The sequence below is a fragment of the Oryctolagus cuniculus genome, chromosome 7 (assembly GCF_051225735.1).
Source record: "Oryctolagus cuniculus isolate XC-2025 breed Fujian yellow rabbit chromosome 7, ASM5122573v1, whole genome shotgun sequence".
Lineage (NCBI taxonomy): Eukaryota > Metazoa > Chordata > Mammalia > Lagomorpha > Leporidae > Oryctolagus > Oryctolagus cuniculus.
The window spans coordinates 122,260,449-122,273,233 of NC_142873.1; the positions used below are offsets into that span (position 1 = coordinate 122,260,449).

General features: G+C 41.3%; 1 protein-coding gene across 9 annotated transcripts in view; it reads left to right on the forward strand.

Moving 5' to 3' along the window:
• Positions 1-12,785, forward strand: part of EPS15 (epidermal growth factor receptor pathway substrate 15) — a 182,304-nt gene that overhangs the window by 125,569 nt on the left and 43,950 nt on the right. For all 9 annotated transcript variants that reach the window (XM_089300698.1, XM_089300699.1, XM_051857775.3 and 6 more), the window contains 5 exons: positions 1,705-1,866; positions 2,261-2,458; positions 8,098-8,301; positions 10,852-10,968; positions 11,202-11,292. In XM_089300698.1, coding sequence (XP_089156824.1) covers positions 1,705-1,866; positions 2,261-2,458; positions 8,098-8,301; positions 10,852-10,968; positions 11,202-11,292 — 772 coding nt within the window. The remainder of the gene's footprint in view (positions 1-1,704; positions 1,867-2,260; positions 2,459-8,097; positions 8,302-10,851; positions 10,969-11,201; positions 11,293-12,785) is intronic.

Here is a 12,785-nt window from a genome sequence, read left to right on the forward strand (position 1 = left end):
CCCATGGCATGATTTGTACATTGGTCTTAAAAGTCTAATCCTGTTTCCTAGCCACAATTCTGAGTCCCAGCAGTAGACATTGCTAGATTCCTTATTCCAAAGGTGTGCTGGGTTTCATAGCCGGGTTTCTCTGCCACTCCTTGCTGCATATTTTGCTCATGAAGCATTGTTGGAGACCTGAGTGTTTGGAGTGGTGTTTGTGGCACCTGAGAGAATATGGACTCTCCATTACTTTGACAACCTACACCCTGCTCCTGTGACAGAAGGAGGGTACCTGGAGCCATAAATCCTTATGACTTGGCTGTTTTAGAAGCTAATCATGGTATGGCAGCGCCTCTTGGTAATTCTGAGATTGTTGTGGCTGTGGAAAATTACTTCCCCCACCATTCTACTCTTGTTCTTAATACAGTGGGTAATGAAAATGAGTCTTCTGCTCCTGCTGCTGCCTCTTTCCCTGGGCGCTAGGAACATTGTGTACAAGGAAAACCCAGGAAGGCTGGATTTCTCTTGTCTCAGACCTGTCACTCTCAAAATACTGCACAGATGAAAAAGGATGAACAAATATTGCTGGTCCCTTTGCTGGGAGAATGGCTACCACCTGTGTTACCTTGATTCTCCAAAGTACAGTGTGGTTCCTGTTGAGTATCTAGAATCACAGAGTCACAAAATCCATAGTGTTCACAGAGAACTCTCTGTGTCTCCAGAGCAGAGTAGACAACTCTACCAGGCAGAGGCCCTGAGCACAAAATGAGGTCTGTGCAATGGCATAGTTATGAGACTGTGCTGGGGTATCCTGAAAGTTTACAACTGTGGGTTCTTGGACAGGGAACTCATCAGATTTTCCAGCAGCAAATATTCTGTATCTCTGGCTGGTAGTCTGACTGTTTTATTTTGGAGTCAGTCATCAATCACACATAAATGACAGCAGACTTGATTGGCCAGTTCTTTCCTGGTTGAAGTCAGGGTAAGGATTCTGTTCAAATGATTGATTAGGAATCTGCATTTCATCATTTGTAAATTTTCTTTCTTTCTTTCTTTCTTTCTTTCTTTCTTTCTTTCTTTCTTTCTTTCTTTTTTTTTTTTTTTTTTTTGACAGGCAGAATTAGAGACAGAGTGAAAGGTCATCCTTCTGTTGGTTAACCCCCCAAATGGTTGCTACAGCCAGCGCGCTGCGCCTATCCAAAGCCAGGAGCCAGGTGCTTCTCCTGGTCTCCTATGCGGGTACAGGGCCCAAGGACCTGGGCCATCCTCCACTGCCCTCCCGGGCCACAGCAGAGCGCTGGACTGGAAGAGGAACAACTGGGACAGAATCCGGCACCCCGACCGGGACTAGTACCCGGAGTGCCGGTACAGCAGGCAGAGGATTAGCCTAGTGAGCCGTGGCGCCGGCCCATCATTTGTAAATTTATGGTGTGATTTTTTCCTTTTCCTTTTCAATGTTGTTTCAGTTTTTGTGACTATCTTCTTCAACAGGAAATCCTGCAATAACCAACCAGGGCTGGGCTAGGCCAGAGTCAGGAGGAATGACCTCAATTTGGTTCTCTCATGTGGGGAGAAGGGAACTGACCCTTTGAGTCATGCTTTCTGCCTCCCAGGGTGCTGCTTAGCAGGAATCACTGGAAGGCTATCAGAAGTCTTCCTGAGATAAGATGATGAATTCTAGTTCAGGGTCTTTCAGAGCAATCTAATTTTCTTACATTTAAGGATCTTCAAGATGAAGTTCAAAGGGAAAATACTAACCTACAAAAACTACAGGCCCAGAAACAGCAAGTGCAGGAACTTCTCGATGAACTGGACGAACAGAAAGCCCAACTGGAGGAGCAACTCAAGGAAGTCAGAAAGAAATGTGCTGAGGAAGCCCAGCTGGTAAAATCTGTTTGCTGCTGCCTGAATCTATACCTTAGTTGCCTCTGATATGAACACATGGTCTATTTTTTGTTGTTCCTGTTCTTGTTTTGGCAAGATAGTCAGCAGTTGGGCACTGATTCCCTCACTGAGGGAGTCTGAGCAAGATCTATTCAGAAATTATAGACCCTCTTTAGTGAAACTAGAAAGGCACTTCATGTACTGTTTTCCCATGTTTGGATTCGAAGTGTGGTATCTGTGCCTACAGCTCTTCTCTATCCCACCTCCAATTATGCTTCTCTACCAAAACTCACCAAAATAATAAACTAAACAAATACATGTATTGCATTATGGAACATTTTAATGACATTTCTTCTTTTAATCCCCCTTTCTTCTCATTCACCTCCATACTTAGATCTCATCTCTGAAAGCTGAATTAACTAGTCAGGAATCACAGATCTCTACTTATGAAGAAGAATTGGCCAAAGCTAGAGAAGAGCTAAGCCGCCTCCAGCAAGAAACAGCAGAACTAGAGGAGAGTGTGGAGTCAGGGAAAGCCCAGCTGGAACCCCTTCAGCAGCACCTACAAGATTCACAACAGGAGATCAATGCAGTAAGTCTTTGTGATGCAAGAAATACGCTTAAATGAAACCTCAAAATACTGTCTGATTGCCCAATTTATTAAATTGTCTATGGTTTTCTTTTTTCTTTTTAAGACTTCTGTACTTATTTGAAAGGCAGAGAGAATTAGAGAGATTGAGATCTTCCATCCACCAGTTTACTCCCCAAATGGTCCCAATGTCAGGGGCTGGGCCAAGCCAAAACCGGCAGCCCAGAACTCCACTCAGTCTTCCACATGGGTGGCAGAGGCCCAGACAGATGGCCATCTTCCGCTGCTTCCCCAGGCACATTAGAGAGAGGAGGATTGGAAGTGGAGCAGCCAGGACTTGAACCAGTGTCCCTATGGGATGCCAACATTACAGTGGCTTGACCTGCTGTGCTACAACACCAGATCCAATTTTTCAGTTGTTTTCTATGAACAGGTTTCTTGTCACTTGTTACATTGTTACATGTTGCAAAAGACTTTTTTTTTTTTCTAACAGCTGAGTAGTACTCCGTGTATATACCAGAATTTCTTTCTCTGGTCATCAATTGATGGACATCTAGGCTGATTCCATATCTTAGCTATTGTGAATTGAGGTGCAATGAATAGAGAGAGTACAGATTAACTCTTTTATACGCTGATTTTCTTTTGGTTTGGGTAAATTCCTATGAATGGGATGGCTTTATCATGTGGTAGATCTGTATTCAGATTTCTGAGGTATCTCCATACTGTCTTCCATTGTGGCTGGACCAGTTTACATTCCCACCAACAGTGGATTAGGGTACCCTTTTCCCCACATCCTCATCAGCATTTGTTGTTTGTTGGTTTCGGCATGAGAACTATTCTTTTTTTTTTTTTTTTTTTTTTTTGACAGACAGAGTGGACAGTGAGAGAGAGAGACAGAGAGAAAGGTCTTCCTTTGCCGTTGGTTCACCCTCCAATGGCCGCCGCGGCCGGCGCGCTGCGGCGGGCGCACCGCGCTGATCCGATGGCAGGAGCCAGGAGCCAGGTGCTTTTCCTGGTCTCCCATGGGGTGCAGGGCCCAAGCACCTGGGCCATCCTCCACTGCACTCCCTGGCCACAGCAGAGGGCTGGCCTGGAAGAGGGGCAACCGGGACAGAATCCGGCGCCCCGACCGGGACTAGAACCCGGTGTGCCGGCGCCGCTAGGCGGAGGATTAGCCTAGTGAGCCGCGGCGCCGGCCGAGAACTATTCTAATTGGGATAAATAAAAGCTCATTCTGGTTTTGATTTGCATTTCCATGATGGCTAGAGATCCTGAGCATTTTTTCATGTGTCTATTGTCCATTTGAATTTTCTCTTTTGAAAAATGCCTGTTTGGGGCCGGCGCTGTGGCTCAATAGGCTAATCTTCCACCTAGTGGCGCCGGCACACCGGGTTCTAGTCCCAGTCGGGGCACCGGATTCTGTCCCGGTTGCCCCTCTTCCAGGCCAACTCTCTGCCGTGGCCCGGGAAGGCAGTGGAGGATGGTCCAAGTCCTTGGGCCCTGCACCTGTGTGGGAGACCAGGAAAAGCACCTGGCTCCTGCCTTCAGATCAGCGCGGTGCGCTGGCCATAGCACGCCAGCCGTGGCGGCCATTGGAGGGTGAACCAATGGCAAAAGGAAGACCTTTCTCTCTGTCTCTGTCTCTCACTATCCACTCTGCATGTCAAAAAAAAAAAAAAAAAAAAATGCCTGTTTGGGGCTGACACTGTGACGCAGCAGGTTAAAGTCCCAGCCTGCTGCACTGGCATCCCATATGGACGCCCACTGGAGTCCTGGCTGTTCCACTTCTGATCCAGTGCCCTGTGAATGTGCCATATGGGAGACCCAGAAGAAGCTCCTGGCTTCTGTTCAGCTCATTTCTGGCCGTTGCAGCCATTTGGAGAGTGAACCAACAGGTGGAAGACACACCTTGCTCTCTCTCTCTCTCTCTCTCTCTCTGTGTGTGTCTCTGTCTCTGTCTCTATCTCTACCTCTCTCTTTCAAATAAATAAAAATAAATCTTTAAAAAAAAGAAAAAATTTACTGTTCAAGTCCATTGTTCATTTCTCAACTGGATTGTTTGTTTTGTTGTTGCTGAATTTCTTGAGTTCTTTATAGATTCTGGATGTTAACTCTTTATCATTTGTGTAGTTTGCAAATGTTTTCTCCCATTCTGTCAGTTGCCTCTTTGCTGAGTGTTTCTTTTGCAGTGCAGAAGCTTCTTAGCTTGATGTGATCCCATTTGTCAATTTTGGCTTTGGATTGCCTGTGCTTCTGGGGTCTTTTCCAAGAAGTCTTTGCCTATACCAATGTCTTGCAAAGTTTTCCCAATGTTCTTTAGAAATTTGATGATATTGGGTCATGGACTGAGATCTTTGATCAGTTTTGAGTGGAATTTTTGTAAGGTGTAAGGTAGAGGCCAGGGCCAGTGGGATAACACCCTGGCCTGAAGCGCCGGCATCCCATATGGGCGCTGGTTCTAGTCCTGGCTGCTCCACTTCCAATCCAGCTCTTTGCTATGGCCTGAAGAAGCTCTGGAAGATGGCCCAGGTCCTTGGGCTCCTGCGCCCACATGGCAGACCAGGAAGAAGCTCCTGGCTCCTGGCTTCAGATCGGCATAGCTCCAGTCGTTGCGGCCATTTGGGGAGTGAATCATCGGATGGAGGACCCCTCCCTCCCTCCCTCCCTCTCTCTCTCTCTCTCTCTCTGCCTCTCCTCTCTCTGTGTAACTCTGACTTTCAAATAAATAAATAAATAAATCTTTCAAAAAAAAAAAAAAAGGTAGAGGTCTAGTTTCATATATTCTGCACGCGGTGATCTAGTTTGCCTAGCACCATTTGTTGAAGACACTGTCCTTGCTCCAGGTATTGATTTTAGCTCCTTTGTCAAAAATAAGTTGGTTGTAGATGTGTGGATTGATTTCTGGAGTTTCTGTTTTGAACTATCATAGGAGGGGCCCTGAGCTGAGCAGGATGCTCTTGATTGCTTCTTAGGGGGAACCGCATTTTAGGCTACTTGTCTGTATTTTCTGTGGAGGATCTTGGTCAGCATAATCTCATCACCTCTAGCTTCTCAAAGTTGTAGCACTCATACATATGGATGCTTTTTCCTGCTTTATCATTTGAAGTGGCTGATCAGATCTGTCAGCTCAGTATATATGTAGTCTTTTGGCTTGTTGGAATCTCCTTTCTGTCATCATTAGGAGAGAAAGTAGCAACAGGCTTTTTAGCAGCTAAACCTTAGTTTGAATAACTGCTCTAGCATTTAAAGTGAGTAATTTATAGTTCATTGCTCAACCAGAGAATTCACTTCCTATGCTGTTAGGACTTGGATGTGGGGACTGAGCATATGTTTTTCCTGCATCTGCACAACTTTATATAAGGTATAACCCTTAAACATTCTTTCTGTTTTTGGAGCTTACATGTTACTTGGTTAGTATTGCTGGAACATGTCTACTTAATACCACATTCTAATGCCAATGACTTGTACACTTTCTTCAGCTCTGTCTTTGCTTGGAATGTGCTATCTATGCTGACATTTAGCATACCATGCCTCAGTGGTCATGATGGTTTTACCTTTTTTATTTTCAAGCAGCTTTAGTTTAAACAACCTGGGATTACCCCCAGAAACTGTGACCTTGCCCTCTACATGATCTCCTCACTGGCTTTACCTTCACCTCAGCAGCCTGTTCAGATCAGCCTACAACAAAACAATCCCACTGAAGCAATGACAGAACACCTTTCTTTACATCAGTGAGTTAGGAAACTTTCCGCAAACAGTTGTTTCAAACCCAGTGCCATTCTCAGAGCATCCTTCTACACACATAGTCTCCCCACCTTGAGGTAGTTGGCCAACCTGTGACTGTTCCTGCACAGATACTTTACCCATTCTGATCTCCTGGATGACTCACAAATTGCCTGAGTATAGTGTTGGTGGGGTAGAGGTGTGTTTATTTTTTTTTTTTTTTTAATGCCTCCTGAGCAGAGCAGGAATTCCAAGACTGAAAAATGAAGAATGATGCTCCATAAAGAATGTAAGAGTTTTATTAAGGCAGCTTGTATATAGTATTCCAGTCTGGGCTGGCAAGTAGTCTTGGGCATAGCTGTAGCAATGTTTATTCTATGCAAAATAGTAGAGGAGGCAAAGTTTTATACTTTTACAAGTCATAAGGGAGCTGAGGGTTGGAACTTGTGTTGCAGCATTCTTTTACTGTCCTTCAAAAAGAGCCCTTAGGCATCTTACTGGCCTGATCAAAAAGGCTCATGTTTGCATTCAAATTTTATGGCTGAAGAATGGTGCCTGTTAGGCTGATAGGGGGTCAGCTTGCTTCTGAGACAGTAAGAATCAATATGGCATCACTGTGGTTTGTTGTCACACACTGAGCTATTAGAATGGTTTGCTTAAAAAAGATTTCTTTATTTATTTGAAAGTCAAAGTTGGAGGGAGAGACACAAATAGAGAGATCTTCCATCTGCTACTTCACTTCCAAAATGACTCCAACAGCCAGGGCTGGGCCAGGCCAAAGCCAGGAGCTTCATCTGGGTCTCCCATGCAGGTAACAGAGGCCCAACTCTTGGGATATCTTCTGCTGCTTTTCCCAGGCCATTAGCTGGAAGCTGGATGAGAAGTGGAGCAGCCGTGACACAAACCAGCATCCATAAAAGATGCCAGCATCATAGGCAGTGGCTTTACCCATTAAACCATAACACCAACCCCTACATTTTGCTTTTTAAATGTAATTTGTTGAATTCTGCCTTCTCTGTTCCACTGTTTTAGAAGTATAAATTCACTTGGATGATGGGATCAAAATAAAACTTTGAGCAAGCTTTATTTAATGTGTATGGCGTAGCTTAGATCTCGAGAATACTTTCTAGGGCTCTAACCCACTAATAAATAGTGCCCGAGTATGAGGGCACTAGCTTAGTTTTCTTTGGTCTTCACTACCCTCATTCCCAACAGGTGTGTGAGTGGTTCAAAGCTTCAAGGACTCTCTCTGAACTTCTTTACTTATCAAAGTTCCATCACAAAATTTCTTCTTTGTTATTTTGTTATCTTTTCCCTCAATACCTTGGCTTATCTTTTTCTAATTATACTCTAAAGCATTGCCAATCTGCAGATATTTTAGTCAGAATTCTTAGAAATTTCAAAAGATGTGCTAAAGCAAACCCATGTATACTGGAATTTCAAGAGGAGGATGTACCGGGAGAAGGTACTAAAGTCTTTCCTTGGGGTGGGCATTTGGCCTGGTGGTTAAGACACCTTAGTCCCATATTGGAGTGCCTGGGTATTAATACCTAGCTCCACTTCCTGCTAATACAGACCATGGGAGGCAGCACTGATGGCTGAATAATTCGTTTTCTGCTACCCATATGGGAGACTTGGATTTTGTTCCCACTACCAGCTTCAGCTCAAGTCTAGATTATTACAAGCACTTGGAGAGTGAACCAGCAGATGGAGCTCACTCTGTGTCTCTCTCTCTCTCTTTCAAATACATCAATTTAAAGACAAAATAAAACAAAAACTTCTAAGTCATGCTGTACTCCCAGAGGATTCTCCTTAAAGGAAACAAATTTATCCTCAACCGAATCCAGATTGATAACTGTTTTTACGTTTCATGTCTTTCTAGTAATAAATTCTGCTGTGTTTCTACTTTGTGTTGACAGATGCAAATGAAACTAATGGAAATGAAAGATCTGGAAAATCATAATAATCAATTAAATTGGTGCAGTAGCCCACACAGCGTTCTTGTAAATGGCACTACGGATTACTGCAGCCTCAGCACCAGCAGCAGTGAAACAGCCAACCTTAATGAACACGCTGAATGCCAGAGCAACCTGGAATCTGAGCCCATACATCAGGAGTCTCCAGTGAGTAATAAGTCCACATCCTTCATATTCAGCTTCAGAGAAAAGGATTAATACAGATCCAAGTGTTGTTGGCATTGTACCTAATATGAATATGTGTCCTTGCCTCATCTGAGTACAGTTAGTTTCTTTTTAGAGGCAGAGTGGATCCTGATAGAAAAATTCTAACATTTTTAAGTAATGTAAAAATAATTTTAACTGATTTATTTTGATTAGAGCACATTTTAAAACAGTATTTCTGTACATAAAGCTTTTTAAGTTTTTAAGTACCCTTACCCAAAACTGGAGCTAATTCTTTATTTCATAATGTTAGGATATAAATAATTATTTAGTGAACTCCAGCTGTGTACAAAATTGCTATATTGTATGTGAGAGCCACAAAGATGAAATACCTTTTGTCTTTGTTTCAAGCAGCTAACAGTAACATAGTGTTACATAGTAATATAGTGTTAAGGGGTCATGATAAAGAAAGCACAATATATTTAGCTAGGACAGGTTGAAGAGGGCTGAAGAAAAATTTTGTGGGGAAAGCTTTGCAAATGAACTTAGGCAGGTTGAAAAGGAATTAGGCAAAGAAGAGCATGGTACATTTCTGGCAAAGAAAATAGTAGTAGTGTAGATTCAGGGTGGGAGAAGACATGCTGCACAGAACCATGAAACGTTCTCACAGATACATTATGATGGTTGGGAGAGTATTGCTAAGAGCTGAGGCTTCCTCCTCCTGGCCATCTGCATCACATGTGGTGCCTTTATCAACATACGGAAGTATGTGCCCCACCTCATATTTGCTGCAGTACAGTTTCTAGGATCAAGCCAGGCACATACATAGATTTTTTAAAAACAAATTCCATGGATGATAATGATGTATGCTTGGATAAAAATGACTACCTTCAGGTAAGAAAGGGCCAGAGGATAAGAGATCAAGATTCATCTTGATGTGTTGGGGACTTTTGTCTAACTACAGTGAGTAGCCTTTGAATAAGTTGAAGAATGAAGTGATGTGACTAAACTTACCTGCTGGAAATGTGAAGGATAGACTGGGGAATGGGGCTATACACACAGAGCTATGTTAGGAGACTATATAGGGATAGCTTATTTGAGAGCTGTTTTGGCATCAATTTAAGCAGTAATGCAAGAAACGAGACAAAGAGAAGTTTGAGAAGTATTAAGAGTAGAAAATTCAGGCTTGATTTTTATTTAGATAGTGCTGTCATAGATACATTTTGCAATATTCTTTCAAACACAAAAGGCAGGTTACTAGGTTATCCTTTAAACACATAATGTAGTATGAAAGGGAAATTGCCCTTGCCATTTTTTCAGCTTTTTACTTTCCAACCTAAGTGAAGAAAGCAATGGGAGCCATTGAAGAAGTTTAAACTAGAAAAATCATGGTAAGATTCAGACTGAAGGTTTTATTGCTTTGGTATCTATGAGGAGGACAATTGAAAGGACACACATTGGAGGCAGGAATACAGTTGAAAGGTTACTGTAATAAGCTGAACCAGAGTATTATAAATGAATGATGGTGACAGTGAGGATGGAGAGGAAGAGTAGAGTTTGAGAAAGAGTTAAGTAGACTGAGCAAGACTTGGAGTCTTATTCTAGCTGGGAGATGACTATCAGAAAAGCAAAGTTCTTCCCTCTCTTCTCACACACAACACAGTAGACTTCTGGGACAGAAAAAGCTGTGCAGATTTCTCCCCACAAGCAAGCAAATAGCAGTTCTGCAGGAGGCATCAGCTGATGTTCCCTAGTTTGATTCAGTGGTAAGCCCATGTTGGAACCCTAGATGGCTGTAAATCAGGATTCCCACAGCTTCCTCCTTCGCTTTGATTAATTTGTGTGAGCAGCACACGTAATTCGGGGAAAATGTTTACCAATCCTTCATAAAAGATACCACAAAGAATACAGATAAAGACATGTCATGTATAGGGCAAGAGTGTGTGGGAAGGGGCACACAGCTTCTATGCTGTCTCCAGACATCCACCCTCGAGGAACTTCCCAGTGTTCAGCTCTTTTGAAGTTCCCAGAACCGTGTCCATTTGGGTTTTTTATGGAAACTTCATTACATGGAAATTACATCATTGGCTATTGGTGATCAGCTGGACCTTCAGCCCCTCTCTTAGAGGTTGGAGGTTGGGACTGAGTATCTAAAACCTCTAATCCTGCTTTGGTGTTCCCAGTGACCAGCCCATCCTGCAGCTTCTTGGGACTGCCATCTGTCAGTAAATCATTAGCATACAAAAAACCATTTATCATTTCAGAGAGTCCATGGAGTTTTTAGAAGCTGTGTGCCAGGAAACGGGGACCAAAAGCAAATATATATTTCATAATGTCACAAGGGAGGTGGTTGAAGATGACCTGAAGGTTTCTGGCCTGAGGGATGTTGATACTTTGTGACAACCTTTTCCTAAGGAAGATGACAGCAGAAGAAATCATTTGATAAATATGTTCTGCTCATCTTTTTAAATCATCATTGTTAGTCTTTGTCAGTTTTGTCAGTTTCCTCTGTCAAATATAAAAGGATGTTGTTAGTCCATGAATGTTTTGTAGGCAAGAAGTAGTCCTGAAATACCACCTTCGGTTGTGACTGATGAAAACGCAGTGGTGGCTGCAGCTGTTACTGAGAAAGTTTGTCCTGAATTTGACAATGAGAGGCATTCAAAAGAGGTAAAAATAATTTTATGTTTAAATGTTCTTGTCGCTGGTTGCCTTACGTGAATTATACACTGTTTAGGCTAAGAAAAGGAGAAAAAAATGTGTCATTATGTTCTTTATGACAACAGAAATATTTGTTGCTTTCTCAAAGCATGTGTATGATATGAATATGAATTATTTTACTTAAAAATGTTATCTTTTAACACTTTGATTCATAAAAATGTTTTATTTTAAAATTATTTTAGGAGGATCCATTTAATGCAGAATCAAGTTCACTGACAGATCCAGTTGCAGATACAAACTTAGATTTTTTCCAGTCTGATCCTTTTGTTGGCAGTAAGTACTCTTTCTTCAATAATACAGGTTTACAAAACAGACCCTTTAACATATAAACTGTATAAGAATTAGAGCTTCAGTTTTGAGAGCATCCTTGTTAACAACAGAAGTGGAGGTGAGAGTAAGGGTTTATGTGCTTAGTTTTACTAGTGTTTATCCTCTATAGGCAACTAAATCCTGGGACTAAGTTGTTGATTATTTTTCCTTAGGAGTTCTTAGTTAAGAGTATGTTTCTTCTTCAGAGTAGGAACCAAAGGAAAAAAGTTAGAGACCAGTAGTGGAGATTTGATGCTTTTAAGTCAACCAGTAATCATTTAAAAATGCCAGTACTGTGTTTTTAAAACAGTAGAAACTATAAAAGATCCCTTCCCTTATTGCTTTTATATCTTACTGGAGAAAACTAACTTTGATAAAGTCACATGTCTGATGTCAATGTAAACTATATTAAAACAATGTTCCTTTACCTTTTACCTCCAAAATCAGCTTGTGAAATTGATAAATCAGTTTAGTCTGTTTTACAATGGCAAAATAACTTGCTTAGTATTTCAACGGAAATGAGCCCAAATGTTAGAATTCTTTTTTTAAAAAAGCATACAAAATATTAAAAGATTCATTGTGCATTCAAAGTATACCATTTACTGGTTTCAGTATATTCACAATTGTATGATTATTAACACATTCTAATTTTGGAACACTTTTCATCACCCCATAATGAAGCTCCATACCCAGTAGCACTCACTTCCCATGTCCTACCATAGGCAACCACTAATTTGCTTTCTGTATCTATGTATAGAATTACATAATACATTTTTTATGTCTGCCTTCTTAATATAATAATATTTTCAAAGTTCACTTATGTTGTAGTACAAGGGTGCTTCAAAATGTTTGTGGGAAATAGGATTTTATCTTCGTGCAGAAAATTTTGAAATTCATGTATACAAGAAGTCTTCAGAAAGTTCCTGAAAAATGTGTATTATGAGCAAACTATGTAGATTAAAATTTTTTTTTTAATTTGAAAGGCCGAAATATAGAGGATGAAAAAGTGACAGGTGTTCCAAGCAGCATTTTAACTGCTGTTCCAGATGCTCACCCCCTCAAAATTTTTTTGCACTCAAATAAACTTTTTTTCCATTTCCCATAGGTCTTTCGAAGTACCATCATGTGTTTCAGTGTTTTGTTACTTTTTGTTGATAATATTCCATTGGTCACATTTTATTTATTCATTGGTCAGTAGACATTTGAGTTATTTCCATTTATGAATAAGGCTACTTAAAAACATTGATGTACAAGTTTTTGTGTGGATTTATGTTTTCATTTCTCCTGGTTATATATCAGGTCACGTAGTAGGTAACTGTTTAATTGGTGATTCTATGTTTAGTTGGCTGAGGAATGGTCAGATTGTTTTCCAAAGAGCCTGAACTATTTTACAGTTTTACCAGCAGTGTATATGGGTTGTGATTTTTCAATGTCTTCACCAATATTTGTTACTATTT